The 17,528-nt window shown below is 33.8% G+C and overlaps 1 protein-coding gene across 1 annotated transcript; it reads left to right on the top strand.

Annotated features, from left to right (window-relative positions):
• Nucleotides 1-858: 858 nt before the first annotated feature.
• Nucleotides 859-6,667, top strand: LOC100808797 (F-box protein At2g26850). Its single transcript, XM_003556886.5, has 5 exons — nucleotides 859-2,966; nucleotides 3,130-3,209; nucleotides 3,392-3,570; nucleotides 4,024-4,098; nucleotides 6,110-6,667. The coding sequence occupies exons 1-5, from the start codon at nucleotides 2,289-2,291 to the stop codon at nucleotides 6,295-6,297; spliced, it is 1,200 nt and encodes a 399-aa protein (XP_003556934.1). The 5' UTR covers nucleotides 859-2,288; the 3' UTR covers nucleotides 6,298-6,667.
• The last annotated feature ends 10,861 nt before the right edge of the window (nucleotides 6,668-17,528 follow it).

Genomic DNA, 17,528 nt, shown 5'->3' on the forward strand with positions numbered 1-17,528 from the left:
TAATTGTAATAATCGACTAACACGGTTCGATTTCTAAAATAACTTCACAATGTTGGCTTAGATGGTCATTATATTTTCCATGCTTATTTAGAAGACAGAGCTTGATCCTAATTCCTAAATATTCACATATGCCTCGATTCAATTTAGCCATTTTCCCATTTTTATTTTTATCAAATCATAAGGTGTCCTCTGGCACGAAACGTGCGTGCAATCAATGCGATGTTTAAATTGAACTCATAGTTATAATAATAGACACGGTTGCAGGGAAGCAATCGTTGGCGGGTATGATTAGTGTCAGTGATAACAACTGCTCCATAATCCATAGATTATCCAAAGACCACTGTCTTTTTCCCTCCCACCCACTTGCAAACAAGAGATAGAAAAAATTATCAAAATATAATTCCAACTATGGTTTAAATGTTTTTTTTCCCAATAATTTAGCATTTTTATCTTATTTTTATCTTTTTAATTTTATTTTTTATTTTAGTTCTTATAAAATATGTTTATTTTATTTTCAATCTTTAAAGAGTTTTAGATAATAAAAAAATATTTTAAACAGAAAAAAATACTATCTAAAATACTTTAAAGATAAAAAATAAAACAAATATATTATATATATTTAAGTCCAAACAAAAATATTATCAAAATATAATTTCCAATTAATCATTGTATTAATTCTTTATTTCGTCATATATATTATTTAGGTAATTGATCCTATTGGATCGCAGAATCAAGAAGTTGAAATGTCTTGATATCCACAAAAATAATGTTAGTTTAACCATAGCCGCCCCTTGTTTTTGTTTTTTAATTGTTAGATAAATAAATGTTTTTATCCTTCTCTTTTCCATTTATTACCCATCAACTGTTTGCTAAATTGCCTCAAAAAGAAAGTAGTAGTACAAGGCTGGGGTCCCTTGAATATAGAGCATAATTGGGGTGTGGTGAGGTGAAGAAGAATTTGTTGGGGTAAGGAGGCGGAACTTGGAAGAGAGGACCTACCCACCACACCACACCACCCTTAAACATTCATCATCACCACCATCAATCCCTATTAATCAAATCCTCTTCTGTTCATGTGCACATCACCCCCAAGAATTGTTGTCCTTTGGACTTGTTTTGTATCCATTTTCTTGGGGGGTGTGTGTGGACCAATTCCTGCCTCCAATTGCAACTACCACGGATCTGTTCTAGGAACTAAATATTCCCATAACAAGATTTTATTATTCAATTGCCCAAGAGATTCTTTAGATATGGGTCTTTGCATCTAGACTTATCTTCATCTTTGTTCCTTTTTATTAATTTTTTCTTCTTCTCATTCTTGTCTTGCCAATCCCATTTTCCAGGTGTCAAAAAACCTTATACAGATCTTGGTGCCCCCACCTTATTTTGCTTCCTGGCTTCACTCCTTTTTACTTCATAGGACCCATTGCTACAGATTCAATCTTTGATTGATTGACAGCTGTTAGCTTTGTCTGTACGGTTATGCTCCTTTTTGTTGTTGGAAGCTAATAAGATGAAGAAAACTGTTTCAAAGGCTTGTTATTGGTAACGTTATGTTTCATAAGAAATTTTATTTAATTTTTAGTTTTTTTATTAGTTAAAAAATTTATTTGTGTATTACATAAACATTTTTTTAATAATTTTTATTATTTTTAAAATGCTATTTAAAATAGTATTTTTTAAAATACTAATTTTTTATTTTTTTATATTTTTTTTACTTTTATCTTTAATATATTTATTTTTTAAAATAAATTATAATTTTATTATTTTTCTATCATTTTATATTTTAATTATTTAAAAAATTAATTTTATCCAATACTTCTGTTTGAATAAGATAGTCTTTTAACTTCTGACTATCTTTTAATTAATTTTGTCCAATATAGCTTAATTTTTTTTTGAAGTTTTTCTTTTTTGTTAATTGTTATATTATACTACATAGTAACATAACAGTGGTTCAAGTCTTTGAAGCTTTCAAGTCAAGGCAATTTCCACCCAAGTTCGTCGGTGTGCGTGGGTGTGTACCTTGTTCAAACTTTGGGGGTGAGGAGACCCACCATTGGGGTTTTGGTGGGGTTTCTTTGAACCAAAAGAAAACCCCATCTTTAAAAGGTGTTTGAAGATTCCAAATTTGCTTCAGTTTGGGTTAAGTAGTGAGGTTTCTTCTTATAAGCTATTGCCTTTCCGCAATTGGCTTCTCCACTGACTCAATTCTATAGTCTAGCTTCTCTCTCTTTCTTATCACATATGCCAAATCCAATTTTGACCCGCAATAGACTTTCAATATTCTAATGCTACTTTACTTCATCACTTGCATCTCCTTCTTCTTGTTTTTAAAGTCCCTCCTTCTCAAGCCTCTCCCATCATGGGCATCTGAGATGTGGCTGTTTCCCCTTTTGTTTTCTCAAGAGTTTTCTATGAGCACAATCTCCAAGCTGTTCAGGAACCGGTTTTGGATTGGTTTTCTGTGTCAAATTCCCATAGGAATGTCTCTGGTGAGGAAGAGTCTGACTTCAAGAGTGGAGAATGTTGAGGAAAGCCTTGACATGTCAGTGTTGGACTTGCCTGAGTTGGCCTTGGATTGCATTCTTGAGAGGCTTCCCCCCTCTTCGCTGTGTCGAATCGCCGCCGTGTGCCGCACCTTGAGGGAGAGGTGTGTGAGTGATCACCTTTGGGAGAAGCACATGAGGAAGAAGTGGGGTAGAGTTATTGGCCCTGCTGCTTATAGGGAGTGGAAATGGCATGTTGCTTCCAAAAGGAATGTTGGGGGTCTTAAACATGGCAGGCAAAAGGGTTTGATGAGATTTATGTCTCTTCATTGGCCTTTCCAATGGATTAGACCAAAGGTTGATGCAAATTATAATAACCCAAAGCTGAGGAGCTCTCTGCCTGTTGACTCAGTCATGAACTGGTATCTTGCTCTTGAGTCTGGCAATTTTTGGTTCCCTGCTCAAGTCTATAACCGTGAGGTATGTGATATGTATAAACAAACCCTTTTGTTGTACTTTTCTATTGAAAAAATATATATATACCTTGCTAGCTACAAATATAAAACCAGTTTGCTTGAATTTCAATGGGAAACAGTGGGTTGTGTTTTCTCACAAAGTTGCATTTTTGCTGTTGGTGGTGTAGAATGGTCATGTTGGATTCATGCTATCTTGCTATGATGCTGAACTTAGCTATGATCCGCGAACTGATACCTTTCAAGCCAGGTAATTGGCATGATTGTAGGTGCTCATATAGTCTATCTATTCATATATTAACATTGGTTATGTAGTCTTTTAGAGATTATACTAGCAAGTTTTAAGAGTTTTTAAGGAAAGCATAGGAGGAAAATATAATGAAATGAAGTTTAAATCTGATGACCTAATTATTGATTTGTTGCCTATTACAGATATCCTCCACATGGAAGAAGGGCAGATGCTAGAGAGTGTGGCATCCCATGGGAAAGGCTAAGAGCACCTCCTATTGATACTTCTCCGCATGATCTTCATGTCTCCGACTGTTTAAATGATTTGTATCCGGGTGATCACATAGAGATTCAATGGAGGAGAAACAAAGAATTTCCTTATGGTTTATTCCTTTCTCCAACATCTTGCTTTAATTAATTAATTAATTAATTTATTTATTTTCATTAATCCTACTAATTTAATTACTTTGGCTGGGAAAAGGTCTACCCTAGGAGCCATTTAAGTTTTACCAAACATAGAAGAGAATGACTACATACTGCAGGACCATGTCTATACTAACAGAGCCAATAAAAGGGGCAGTTGGGTCTACTTTGAGTCTTTGATATAAAAATGATTACCTTTTTTCTTAATTATTCATTTCCTTTATACCCATGTGATGAGATTTTGATAATTGAGAACTCATTTTTGAATAATATTGACATTTTCTAAGCTGTTCCCTTAATCTTTTATACCTTGATTAATTTTATATACTTCATATTAGAAGTATCAAGTATATGATTGGAAATATATTAAGCTAAAATGAATTGTTGCATGACGAGGTGCACCTTTATGGCAGGTTGGTGGTATGGTGTTGTAGGCCACTTGGAGTCATGCAATGGGAGTGAAAATTATTGCCGATGTCATAGTAGTGGTGAGTTAATTTGAACTTCGTTTTGAATGATTTTTATCATCAATCATTTCTTTTTCTTGGTTATAATTTTTATCATTAATTCAGTCAATCATCTTTTCTTGCCTTCTAGCAAAATAGGATTGTATTCTGCCTCCGAGTATATATGATTGATTGTCTAGTGGATCAGTGAAAGGACAAATCTTCGGGATTTGTTGAAAAAAATGGTTGTGGGATTCATATGAATTTTGTTTTCTTAGATATAACTTAATATAGCTATAGTTATAAGGCTTAAATATGTTTAGTTTGTCAAATTTGGGGTCTGTTATTTTTAGTCCTCCAAATTAAATTTATATTTTTCGATCCCTCGAATTCGCAAAATACTTTTTTTAGTCCTTCCTGACTTTTGGTGATTTGGATGGAAAATTTATGGCAGTTTTTGACCGCAGGAGGGACTATAAAAACATTTCTTGAATGTGAAGGACTAAAAGATGTAAATTCTAATTTGGGGACTAAAAAAGACATATCCCTCATTTGAGGTACTAAAAACATATTTGAGCCTAATTATAAAGATACAGAATGGAGGCTAAAGAAAGCTGATGCTTAGAAATTTTTAAGACAGAAATTAAGTAAAGCTTAAAATATGCTGGTTTATTGATTTAATATATTAATTTTTTATAATCAACAATTATTATTATTAGTAGTATTAGTATTATTATTATCATTGTGAAGGTTATAATCTGAAAAAAATTGACATGCATGTGTAGTTAGTTTGCTTTGACAGACCAGCCAGACCACAGGTTTGGCTGGTTCTCTCTCTGGATTCTAATATATCTAAACATGGACCACCTGATATGCTATTTGACTGGTCCCCTAGACATTTCATGGTCAGTATGTCATCAGTTCCACCAACACGTTGATAATTTATGTCTCAGTGGGTACATTTATGGCCAACTATGCTAAAGAACTCGATCCCTTTGTAGGCTGTTTCAACTCTAGTAGGAATCCTTTTTCTTTGTGGGACTAACATCATTATTATAAGCTTCCAAACACTTCTTTTTTTTTATTCCCTGATCTTGTTAATTGTAGATAGAATGATCCATGACATCCTTCTAAGGTATCCTTGTGACATTTTATTTCACATTCCCTTCATCACAATAACAATAACCACAAAAGTAGGAATAGTAATAAAAAATGGAACTAATTTAAAATTATGCTTCAGCTGTGAAGCCCCAATAATCCAAATGGTCAATGTACCGGTGTCGGACACCGATACATATCCAGGAAGTATCGGAATTTTTTTTTTATAAAAATAATGGATACAACTTGGATACGACTAGGACACGGCTTAGGTTGGGGGACATGGCTCAAGCCGTAGTGAGATACGGCTCGTGTCATTTTCTGAATTTTTTTTTTATTTTTAATTTTAATAGTTTTAAATTGAAGTTTTGAAATTAAAAAAAAAAAATGCTTAAAGGATAGGGATTATGGAAAACCACTACTTCAGTCAGAAGTATGCATATTTGCATACATATATAATTTTTTATTAGCGTATCAAAGATGGATTGTATCCTTAATTTAAAAAAATTTGCTGTATCGCTGTATTCGTGTCGTGTCATACCCTTGTCTTATTCCATATCTAGGCTTCATAGTGCTTCAGTAATGAAAAATTCGTGCTTATAAATATGGGGTTAGTTGCCTTGTGTTGATAAGGGATATTTTGCTTGCCGTGAACTTTGAAATGAAATCCAACAAACTTGTGTTCTTAGTTAAAATTTAATTCTTTTAAGTCTTTCACTTATTGTCAATGAATCATTATTGGATGAAAACTTCAAATTTATAAAGGCTGGCTGCAAACGTAAAACCTGGTAGCTCTAATAAACTACTAAAGATGTTGAAGGACTGGTCAGTTTCCACTACTGCAAGTGTCAAGGCATTGCCATTTTTATATTATATCCTATCCCAGACTACTAAAATGAACTGTTTTCTTGAGATTCAAACAAAGCTTATTCAATGCTAAATGTGTTGCTTGCAGACACTGTGGTGCTAGAGTTCAATCATTACACTCCTGGCTCACGATGGAGGCTGACCACTGTCAGTAGGAAAGATCATAGGGAGGAGGGGAACGAGGCTGATGGATTTTATGGCGGAATAAGAAAGATTACCAGCGAGGCTGAGATTGCCACTTGGAAATGCCTTTGGCCATCTGAAGTCTTGGATTAGTAGGCACTAGCACTGGATCTGATCAAATTCTCTACAACTTAGCATGATTTCAATATAGAAGCTTTGTTTCAGAAACTGAAGCATTGACTGGTTCTGGATTATACATGGCAATATACAACCTGAAGTGGACTTCAGTTCAGATATTTAGGCCAACCCGATTTTCTTCTCTTTTTTGTCACATTTTTTCATGAAAAAATTTATGCATATTCATGTGGTTTCCCTCATTGTAAATTGTTCATTTAAGCACAAATGTAGAATATTCATTCCACTATATATAGAACCTAGCTGATGATCAAATTAGTAGCTTTGAACTCACATAGCAATACAGCTTCCATCTCAATGAATGAAAATGCAGTTCAGGCATTATTTATCTGCAAACAGTTCATTAACTATATGCATCTAGGATGCTCAGTGCCATTTTATATTTTAGCCATTTTTTGTTATTCAATGTTAACCATAATCGGCTATTCGCTATGTCGGGTAATTGTTTGTTGTTTTAAAAAAAATTTGAGAAGACAATAATGGATTATAAAGTAGATGTGCTAACTTCAAATGGAAAGCTGTATGTCTTAAAAAGTTGATAAGGCTATTAAACGAGAGCTGTTATGTTACTGTGATATTAAAAAGTTGATAAGGCTATTAAAAAGTTGATGTGCTAACTTCAAATGGATTACAGTCATATACATCCAAGAGTTGTCCTTTGGTCCAACAGAAGAAATAAATTGGTTTTCCTATGCACATTTCAAAAGGTACTTACTGGAGAAACCAATTTCTTAATTCATTGGTATAATGAGCTTACAATCAGAAAGGTCAAGTATTGTTTTAAGTTTTAACCCAAACGAAAAACTAGAGGCAAGAATGAATTTTACTATCTTCATCATAGAGTCAACTGATTCTATCATGACATGGTCAAAGCAGAGAAAGAGCCTTGGCTTGTAACATCTCAAAGTCTTTTTGGTTATATCACCAGTGCTCTGGGTTTCAGGCCAGGTTTCCTCAAGAATGCTGGCTTCTTCAGTGCTACTAACTTATGTTTAGCATTTGCTGCCTAGAGACTTCATTATCTACTCTCACTACCTTTCCTTGTATATATATAAAAAAAACTCTTTCAAGCCCATCTTAGTGTCTATCCATAGCAAGTTGGAGTTAAGCTTCGGGAATTTCTAGGGGCACCTAGCATTTTTGTTGGGACACCCAGCAAAATAGTGAAAGGACGAAAATGTCCTTCACTTTTTCACGGATCGACGATCTATATGATTCATACGGATTAACGATCTATATACTCATACGGAGTATGAGTTTCTTTTAACTCATACGGATCAACAATCCGTATGAGTTTTTTTTTTTTTTTTTTTTTTTTACGGATTGCCAATCCATAGGTCCATACGGATTGCCAATCCAAATTGAGCTTACGGATTCCCAATCCGTACGTGGCTCATAGGATCTTTTTTTATTTTTTTTAAAAATATAATTTACGAGTTAATTTAAAATTAATAGTCCAAACAGGACTCGAACTTGTGTCTCTTACATTATTGATCGAACACTCAAAACTGAGCTAATAAATCCGTAAAAAAAAAAAACTCATACAGATTGTTGATCCGTATGAGTTAATAAAAAAAAATCTCTGATTCGTATGCTGAAAAAGTGAAGGACATTTTTGTCCTTTCACTGTTTTATTGGGTGTCCCAACAAAAATATTGGGTGCCCCTAGAAATTCGCTTAAACTTCCCCTACCTTTATATTTTGTTCCCCTAGTCCATTGCATTACAAAAACTCCATTCCCAATGTAATTTTACATTAATGAATAGGCTTTTCATAATACAATTGGTGTAAGAAGCAAAATATGGAAGCGCAAGAAGCAACAGTCAGCAAGTTGGGAAGATAAGGTTCCCTTGAGCACAAAGGACTCTTCATTGGCCACTCTTACCTTTTTTGGGCAATTCAATCCTTTGGGTTGACATAGTCTGATTGTCAGAACCTCTTGGTGCGTTCTTCAGTGGTTCTCTTAGCAGTTTGCAGTTTACAGTTTACATGTTAGTGTATCACTGATTTGATATATAGCAATATACCTATGTGACTCTGTCCCTTCATCTGGCTTTGGTCTTTACCCTTTGGCTCTGTTTTTTTTTTTTTTTTTCTGTTGACACTTGAAAATTATTTTGAATAGCCGAAATAATAAAGCTAAAGATAAATTCGTTACCTAATTGAGAGGATAATATATGTATAAATTAATTTTGAACTATGAAGCTTTATCACTAGGTAGATTTCGTTATCAGAGAAAAATATAGGATCAACGATAAGTTCGCTAAGGTCCAAAAAATTCCTTGAAGATGAGTGTAACGGAAAATCCCTTGAAGAAATGAAACAGTTTTCAAAGACAGAGATGGTGAAGATGAGTGTAACTGAAAATCCCTTGAAGATAGGAGCAAAATTCAGAGATGACAAAATGCGGATGAGAATAGCTTTAGCCGAAACCTCTGGAAAATGGTTGAAATTAAGAATGGAACAGTTAGTTAGTGGCCTAACGTGGTCTAGCACGATCAGAAGCAGTTATTTCCACATTGTTTGTATAAATAGGTGATTGATAAACGTTAGGACCCACACAATCCAATCATGTCAATACAATTATATCTTTTTCAGTCATTCATTTTTTTTTTAAATTCATTTATCTTTTATGTCCCAATCATCTCCAAATTCGATTGCAAATCACTTTTAACTAAGAGCTTTTTGAAAGTAACTTGGGAAGTTGAAAGACAAATTTCCCCTTTCAATCTACAAATCACTTGATTAACAATTCAAATTTAATGGTGTTGGAACTAACATTAGCCGAAGTCATTTAGGCTAGCTTTGTTTATTCACATGACAACAATTTCATTTGTGATTTCTTTATAACAAAATAGCATTAAGGACAAAGCATATAATTTATCTCTTGATGCTCTTCCTTGAGCTTTTCCTCAGAATATGTACCAAGCATGATAACTTCTTAGTTGAGTAATCAAGCATCCAAGCATGATGATGACTACGTAATAAAATAGAAGACTGATGTTTCTGCTTTAAAGATAAAACAATACATAAATGTTGTTGCTTTTGTGAAATATGTTGCATTCCATTATCTCAATAAGATGTTAGAAAAATAGAAGAGGAGACTAAAGAGAATAATGAAGATTCTCTTCATTTGGCACATTTGACTACATGATTTGGTGCTATGTTTATAATTGAGCAATCCATAGGAATTACATAATTCTTCAATTAAAACACTAAATGGGTATAATGTCATAACCCTTCCAATACATACTGGATACAAAAAAATAATGTCCCTTAATTCTTATTAACTCACATCCATTCATCTTCTAATAGTAACTCACAATCCTTTATTTTCTTATTACTATTATTATTTCTAACATTCCCCTTAATTAGTAAATTCTGCTCAATTTTTCTGCAACTTGATTATGTGTCTTCACATAAACCAACTCCACTTATTTCTTGGCAATGCATTCTCTAATGAAATGATACTTAATGTCTATGTGCTTACTTCGTTCATGAAACACCAGATTCTTAGCAAAACCTTCTTCTCTTCCCTTTTGATGGCAAAACCCGTTATTTGTTCAGCATAGACATCTTTCTCAAGATAGCCATTTAAAAAGGCCAATTTGACATAAAGTTGGAAAATTCTCCACCCCATTTGAGCCACTAAAGAGATAAGAAGATGAATTGTCTTCAAACGAGCAATTGATGCAAATACTTGCTCCTAATCAACTCCATATTGTTACTTGTAGCCTTTAGCAACAAGCCTTGTTTTGTATCTTTCCACCTCTCCTTTGACATTCTTCTTAATCTTGAACACCCATTTGACTCCAATTGCTTCATGACCTTTAGGAAGTTTTCATAATCCTAAGTGTCATTATTGGCATTAGTTTCTTTCTCCATGGCTTGTCTCTACCTTTTGTCTTCCATATCTTCTTCAAAGGTTAAAGGCTCACTGTCAACAAAAAGACAAAACAAATCATTTATAATTTCAGTTTCATCATATATGTCTTGAAGACTTCTCATTTTCCTTGATCTTTCACTTGAACTTCCTTTGAAAGATGATGCTTCATGAATTAAATGAGTTGTGAAGGAGGTGGAGTAGAAAACTCATCTGGTGCTGCAAAATTTTCATCATTTTTTCAAAATAAGGAAGGAAAATGTAGAAGCAAATAAAACAAAAAGGGTGGTTGAATTGTGTTTTTAGAAAATAAAAAGTTTTCTTAAGACTATGAAACAAATTTATCGTCTGATGACTATAAGAGATTAGACGACGAAAAAAAAGTTTTCTTTAAAAAATCTAAAGACAAATTCAAATCCCTTTGTCAGATATACAAGAAAGCACACAAAGAATTTATATTGGTTTGTCTCAACCACAAGGCTACATGCAATTGTAGATAAAGGAATGAAGTTCTATTTCTTGCTTGTCCAAGATATCAGACAAGGTCCAATATGGTGGCATCCTCTGCTCGTGCTCTTTCTTTCCACTATGTCTTCTGCATAGCTTGCATTGTAGTATCCTACTAACATGAAATCTTGATTCTTATTATAAAACAAGCATTGGTTAATGGTACCTACTAGATATCATAAGATTCTTTTTACAACTTTTAGATGTGATTCTCGAGGATTAAACTAAAATCTAGCACATCGACATACACTATGCATAATATCAAGTCTACTTGAGGTTAAATACAAAAGAGATCTAATCATACATCTATAGATCATCTGATCTATTGGTTTACCTGATTCGTCTTTGCTCAAAGGATTGGAAACATACATAGGACTTTTCATAGGCTTAACATCTTCCATTTTAAACTTCTTCAAAAGTTCCTTAGTGTATTTATGTTGGTGGATGTAAATTCCTTTGCTATCTTGCTTGATCTGAAGCCCCCAAAAAGAAATTAAGTTCTTAAACTCACTCTTCAAAAGATTAGAGAAGTCCTTGCACAAAGATTCATTAGTAGCTCCGAAGATAATATCATCAATATATATCTGAGCTATAATGAAATACTTGCCAACTTCTTTTCTGAAGAGAGTTGTATCTACTTTGCCTCTCATAAAGCCATTTTGTATGAGAAAAGAGCTCAGTCTTTCATACCAAGCACGCAATGCCTGTTTCAGACCATACAAAGCCTTTTTCATTTGAAAACATGGTCTAGAAGTCTATGATATTCAAAGCTAGGAGGTTTTCTAAAATATACTTCCTCTCCAATAAAGCCATTTAAAAGAACACTTTTAACATCCATTTGAAAAAACTTAATGTTTTTATGAGCAACAAAGACAAGCATGATTCTTATAGCTTCAAGTCTAGTAACAAGAGCAAAGGTTTTAGTGAAATCAAACCTTCTTGCTGGTTATAGCCTCGAGCTACTAACCTAGCTTTGTTTCGTACCACCTTTCCTTGTTCATCTAGTTTATTTTTGAATACCCATCTTGTTCCAATGATGCTCTTGTTTTTAGATTTGGGAACAAGTGTCTAGATGTTGTTTTTGGTAAATTGTTAGGATTTTATTTCACATTAGACTCAACTTATAAGCCAAGTGTATTCTAATCATGATGTAGTAACTGAACTATCATTCAGGTTGTCTCCCAAAGCAATAGAGGAGAGATTTCATGTAATTATTGAACTAAAAACTATATTATAGTATTTTTGTTTTGTGGTTGTCTCAAAATAAATAACATAAAATAAATTACAATAAAAATTAAATGATAATAAAATAATTAAGTAAAGATAGGAATACTAGACTTGGATGGTGATGTCAGTCTTGATGAATGAATGTCTAGGTTTAGACTTGGAATTCGCTCGATCCACTATAACTTCATGATTCTCTACTCATGTCTTTAGATCATCCTTAATTAACTAATATATTCTACCTTAGCTCCCGCATGGTCGTAGATTCTAAACTACTTGTCCGATACCTAATCCCTTGGACATACCAACATAGATAATCAACATTAATGGTAGAGAATTAGCGAGGCTTAACCGAGATTATTTTATCCCTAGAGATAGTCCTAATCAAGTACTTGATTCATGTTCAGGTTCCAACAAGGCTCACCAAAGCGCAAGTCAATTCCTGAATTCATCTATAAGATAACCAATCAAATAAAACCATTAAGTACATAAACAAATAAAGAACTCAAGATGAAGTATTAAATTGATAGAATTAAAGCAAAACAAGGTTCATCCTTTCCTCTCCTAGGTGGAAGGAATTTCACTTATAAAAGTAATACAATGAAACCTAGAGTGTCTAATGGAATAATGAAGGTGTCTAGTAGGTGGGAGTCTAAAATATAAATTTAAGAACTGCTTGGTACTTATACAACCGTTACAATGAATGCTTAACCCCCTATATATAGAATTGTAGCTAGGTTTAATTAAGGAGACAATCACAAGAAATTACAAGAAAATAATATTTCTAATTAATTCAAGTAATTATCTTCTTCTTCAGTTGAATTATGCTTGAAAAATATCTTACTGCTGATTTTCCTAGCTTTTATCTTTAATTTTCACAATTTCTCTTTTCAAAACTTTTTGCTGATTTTGAGCCTTTGGAGCTTTGGCCAAAATGAACTTTTTTTGTTGAAAAACTATAAAAAAAATTCATTAAAAATAACTAAAGCATAAATTTCTACCTAAGAAAAAGTAAAAATTGAATTTAAAGCTAATTTGATTCAAAAGAAGACCTAAAGTTAACTAAAATGTCAAATAAACGTCACAAAATGCATATGAAAATCTGAAAAATTTGACGTTTATCATAAACTAATGAAGCTCTTCTTCCATGGAAATAATCCAATCATCATCTATTAGAGCTTCTTCTATGGTCTTTGTCTCTATTTCAGACACAAGAGCACATGAAACATGATATTTGAATGATGATCTAGACTTGACTCCTTTAGTCTAATATCCAATGATCTGATCATATGGATGATAATGGAAAAACTTCCAGTCCTTCGTCTGAGGCTTATGATCTGAAGATTCTTTAGTCTGAGGATGAATTTCTTCATACTGTTTGATTTAGTGTTCAGGATAAAACACTCAATCCAAATGGATGGAAGTATGAAATGTTGGGTCTTCTTCCTCTCCATAATTCGAAAGGAGTATTTTTTTGATCAATATTTTGTTTTGAACATAGCATGCAACATTAACTGCTTCTGTCCAAAAGTGTTTAGGAAGTGAGTTTTCACAGAGCATGGTTCTAGCAATCTCTTTCAGAGTTTTATTTTTCCTTTCAACTACCCCATTTTGCCGAGGTGTTCTCGTTGAAGAGAAGTTGTGGAAAATACCATTCTTTTCACAAAATGACCTGAACTCAGCATTTTCAAACTCATTTCCATGGTCACTCCTGATAGAGAAGAAATGCAAAAACCTTTTCATTTTTAACTCTTTTACATAATTTTTCAAAGACCTTGAAATACTCATGCTTATGAGCAAGAAAGTATACCCATGTATATCTTGAATAGTCATCAACTATGACAAATTCATACTTCTTTTCTCCCAGAGTCAATGTTCTAGTTGGTCCAAATAGACCCATGTGCAACATCTGTAATGGTATGAAAGTGGAAACAACATCTTTAGATTTAAAAGAGGTTTTCATTTGTTTCCCTTGCTGACATACTTCATAGAGAATATTAGTTTTCCAACAGATCTTGGGAAATCCCTTAAATAAATCCTTTTTGAATTGCTTTGAAATATGTTTTAAGTTGACATGCCAATTCTTTTATGCCAAAGCCATCTTTCATCTTCTCTAGATAACAAACATGCTACATTTTGTTGACTAAGATCTATTAGATCAATCTCATACAAATTGTTGGGTCGTCTGGAAGTAAAGAAAGACTTGACATCTTTTGTCTTGACTATACACTTATCTTTGTTAAAGGAAGCAACATAACTACTATCACAAAATTGACTTATGCTTAGTAGGTTATACTTCAACATATAAGACGTTGTTTACGGAGGCTAGAGAGGGAATACCAATTTTACCTATACTAGAGATCTTTCCATTACCTATGCCTCAAAAGGCAACTGCTCCTCCTTCATGTGGCTTTAGGTCTAGGAATATAGACCTTTCCCTCTTCATGTGTCATGAGCATCCACCGTCCAGGTACCAATTAAAACCTTGGCCTTTTCCTACCAAGGATATTTGCAACATGCACTATTTGAGATTCTGGTACCCATATCTTTTTGGGTCAAGCATAGTTAGTACCCTTAGACATCTGTTTCTTCTTATGGATTGTTGTCTCCTTGGCAAGCGTATCAAGTTGCACAAGTAGTATAAAACGGTAAGACCGAGTATTGTTAGACTTTTGGAAAGCGTACCAATTGTCGTTGTAGGTTTCACATTTATAAAAGAGTTTGTCTCCACAGGGACTTGAGTTTACTTACTTCATTTGGATAAAGGTTATCAGTTCAATAGTTATGTACAAATTTAATCGAATGCCATTGGTTTTGGTTTGATTAACTAAAGAAAACTTTAAAGTAAAAGAATAGTGAAAATAAAAAAAATACAAAAATAACGGAAACACAGTAATATGGAATTCAGTGCGTCGGAAATACGTAAATTACGGAAACGACTTAAATTAATTCTAGAAAACATAGGATTGGATTTCATCGTTCATACCCTTAGTATCCTAATAAAATTAACATATAAGAATTATTTTGATGCAATCCTCCCAAGGAGCGGACCCATCACCAGAGCCATGGCTAGAAGACTCCAAGAAGATTAGGCCCGAGATGCAGGAGAAGACCCTAGGGTTCTGATGAACCTTAGGGTAGATTTTGAGCCCATGGGCTAAGTATGAGCCCACTTATCTTTGTACATATTAGATTAGAGTTTCATTATTTTTGGGCCTTGTATTTAGGACTCCATAGTGTAGGAAGGGTACCCTAGTAATGTAGGATTTTTCAGCACTTGTATTTTAAGGCACCTAGACTAGTTTTTGTATTAGGGGTAGTTTTGTAATTTCAATGCATAAAGTGCATTATTTGATATGTGTGTGTCGGGAGAGAAATTTAATTAAATTGGGAGAAGCCCAATCCAATTAAATTTTGGACCATCCTAAGAGGGAGGTGAGCATTTGCTTGTTAAACCCCATTGCCACATCATATAGTCACACTTTGTGCATGTCTTTCATGCTTTACATGCTTCATGACACCTAAACATACTTAGTGAAGAATCTTGGACTTGATCTTGGATTAGTAGGCTGAACCATAGCTAAAATTCACTAATCATAATTAGTGAAATTTTGGCTCAAAAGTTGGCTCCACAAATTCAAATTCAAATTCAAATTCATGTATGACACTTAGGCTATAAATATAAGCCTTGTGTGTGCATTTTTTCAACTTTGATCATTTGAGAAATTACACTTCAAAGTTCAGACCTCATTTGAGGCATAAATTTCGTGCCCCTTCTCTCCCTCTCCCTCCACTTATCTTCTTCTACCTTCAAGCTCTTATCCATGGCTTTCTATGGTGGTGAGGTTGTTCTTAACTCATCTTCTCCTTGAAGTGGTGTCTCCAATCACCTTTCCTCCTTCTTCATTCCACTGCCATTGATCTTCAAGAAGCAAAGGACTCTATTGATGAAGAAGATCCAGGGCCTACAAGCTCTACATGGAGCTACATCATATTTTCCAACATTACTGATGCACACATTAAGTTATCCCAAGTTGATCCCTTGCACTTGGAACCTAAGAATATTTACTAAATATTGATCCCTCGCATATGCAGTAAATACCCCAACATTACAATTATATTCTCGTGCTTTTTGCAATCAAAACGTTATGCTTTATTCCTAGCAACATAACTAAAGAGTAAAATCACCCGGTTCAAATTCTAAGATTACTTTCCCATCTCACTTAAAATCCAATTTCATGACACTAGTGATCAAATAGAATCAAGCATTATGTGTAGAATGAAATTACCAATAATGAGTAGAAAAGACTCATACATATATAATATCAAAAAGGATACATAAAGGTGTAAAGATTACATCCAATCCTTAAGAAAAATTAATCGATCATTGCTCAGAGCACAAGACTAACAACAAAATGACGAAGGAAGCGATCCACAGTCACAACTCTGCAGCTCCACTATTCATTTTCTCCTTCTTCACTCTTTCTCTGTGTTTTTCTCTAATTCTGTATCACCTGGGATTTTTTTTTAACTTCCTAAACATGGCTATTTATAGGAAAGAGCCAAGAGGTGCTGAGAAATTCGCCCAGGCGAGTTGGTTGCTTATGACTGAAGAAATCTTATTAGCCCAGGTGAGCTGGATGCTAGCCTAGGCGAATGGATGTCTGAAATCTTGGAAAAATGACCATTTTGCTCTTCCTTTTGACTTTGTTTTTGGATCTAACAAACAACCATCAAAACCTACAAAATCATGGATGAATCTTTCATATTTAAACAAAAATATTAGTAAATGTAAAATATATAAAACAACTAGATTTAGGGGTAGTTTATAAGAAAAATCATTACAATCGAAATATAAGTTCTAACATTTTAATCGCAAAAATAACTGAAATATGACACTTATCAAGTATCATATTCCAGAGAGACTGTGTTTGTACTTAGAGTTATATACATACATACATACATACACACACACACACACACACACACACACACACACACACACACACACACACACACACACACACACACACACACACACACACACACACACACACACACACACACACACACACACACACACACACACACACACACACACACACACACACACACACACACACACACACACACACACACACACACACACACACACACACACACACACATATATATATATATATATATATATATATATATATATTTGTGTGCGTGTGTGCGTGTGCGTGTGTGCGTGGGTGGGTGCGTGTGTGTGTGATTAAGCAATTAGTGACTCAAATTGAATCTTGTTCATTAATTAACTACAAGTATGAACTAAAAGGAATTAACTACAAAGCAAGGAACATGAAGGTTGAGAAAACAAATGCTCGAAGTTGTGAGATGGTTTTGTGGTAATTTAAGGAATGTGTTGGGGTCTCTGCTTGCTAGAACTTCTCTTAATGTAATCTTAATGGATTTTTCTCTTCTTAACATTAATATGGTTATTACCCACATCTACTATCTATTCTAACCAATATCCCTCGAGTGAAAGAACCTAAACCACTTAATATTGCTCCCAATCCCTTGGTGATTGATT

The sequence above is a fragment of the Glycine max genome, chromosome 20 (assembly GCF_000004515.6).
Source record: "Glycine max cultivar Williams 82 chromosome 20, Glycine_max_v4.0, whole genome shotgun sequence".
Lineage (NCBI taxonomy): Eukaryota > Viridiplantae > Streptophyta > Magnoliopsida > Fabales > Fabaceae > Glycine > Glycine max.

What these genes read in the sequence shown, in the direction of transcription:
- LOC100808797 (XM_003556886.5), top strand. Translation starts at nt 2,289, where the DNA reads ATGCTACTTTACTTCATCACTTGCATCTCCTTCTTCTTGTTTTTAAAG. An exon ending in CTCAAGTCTATAACCGTGAG is followed by an intron (nt 2,967 to 3,129) that starts GTATGTGATATG and finishes TTGGTGGTGTAG; the next exon opens with AATGGTCATGTTGGATTCAT. An exon ending in TTGCCGATGTCATAGTAGTG is followed by an intron (nt 4,099 to 6,109) that starts GTGAGTTAATTT and finishes TGTTGCTTGCAG; the next exon opens with ACACTGTGGTGCTAGAGTTC.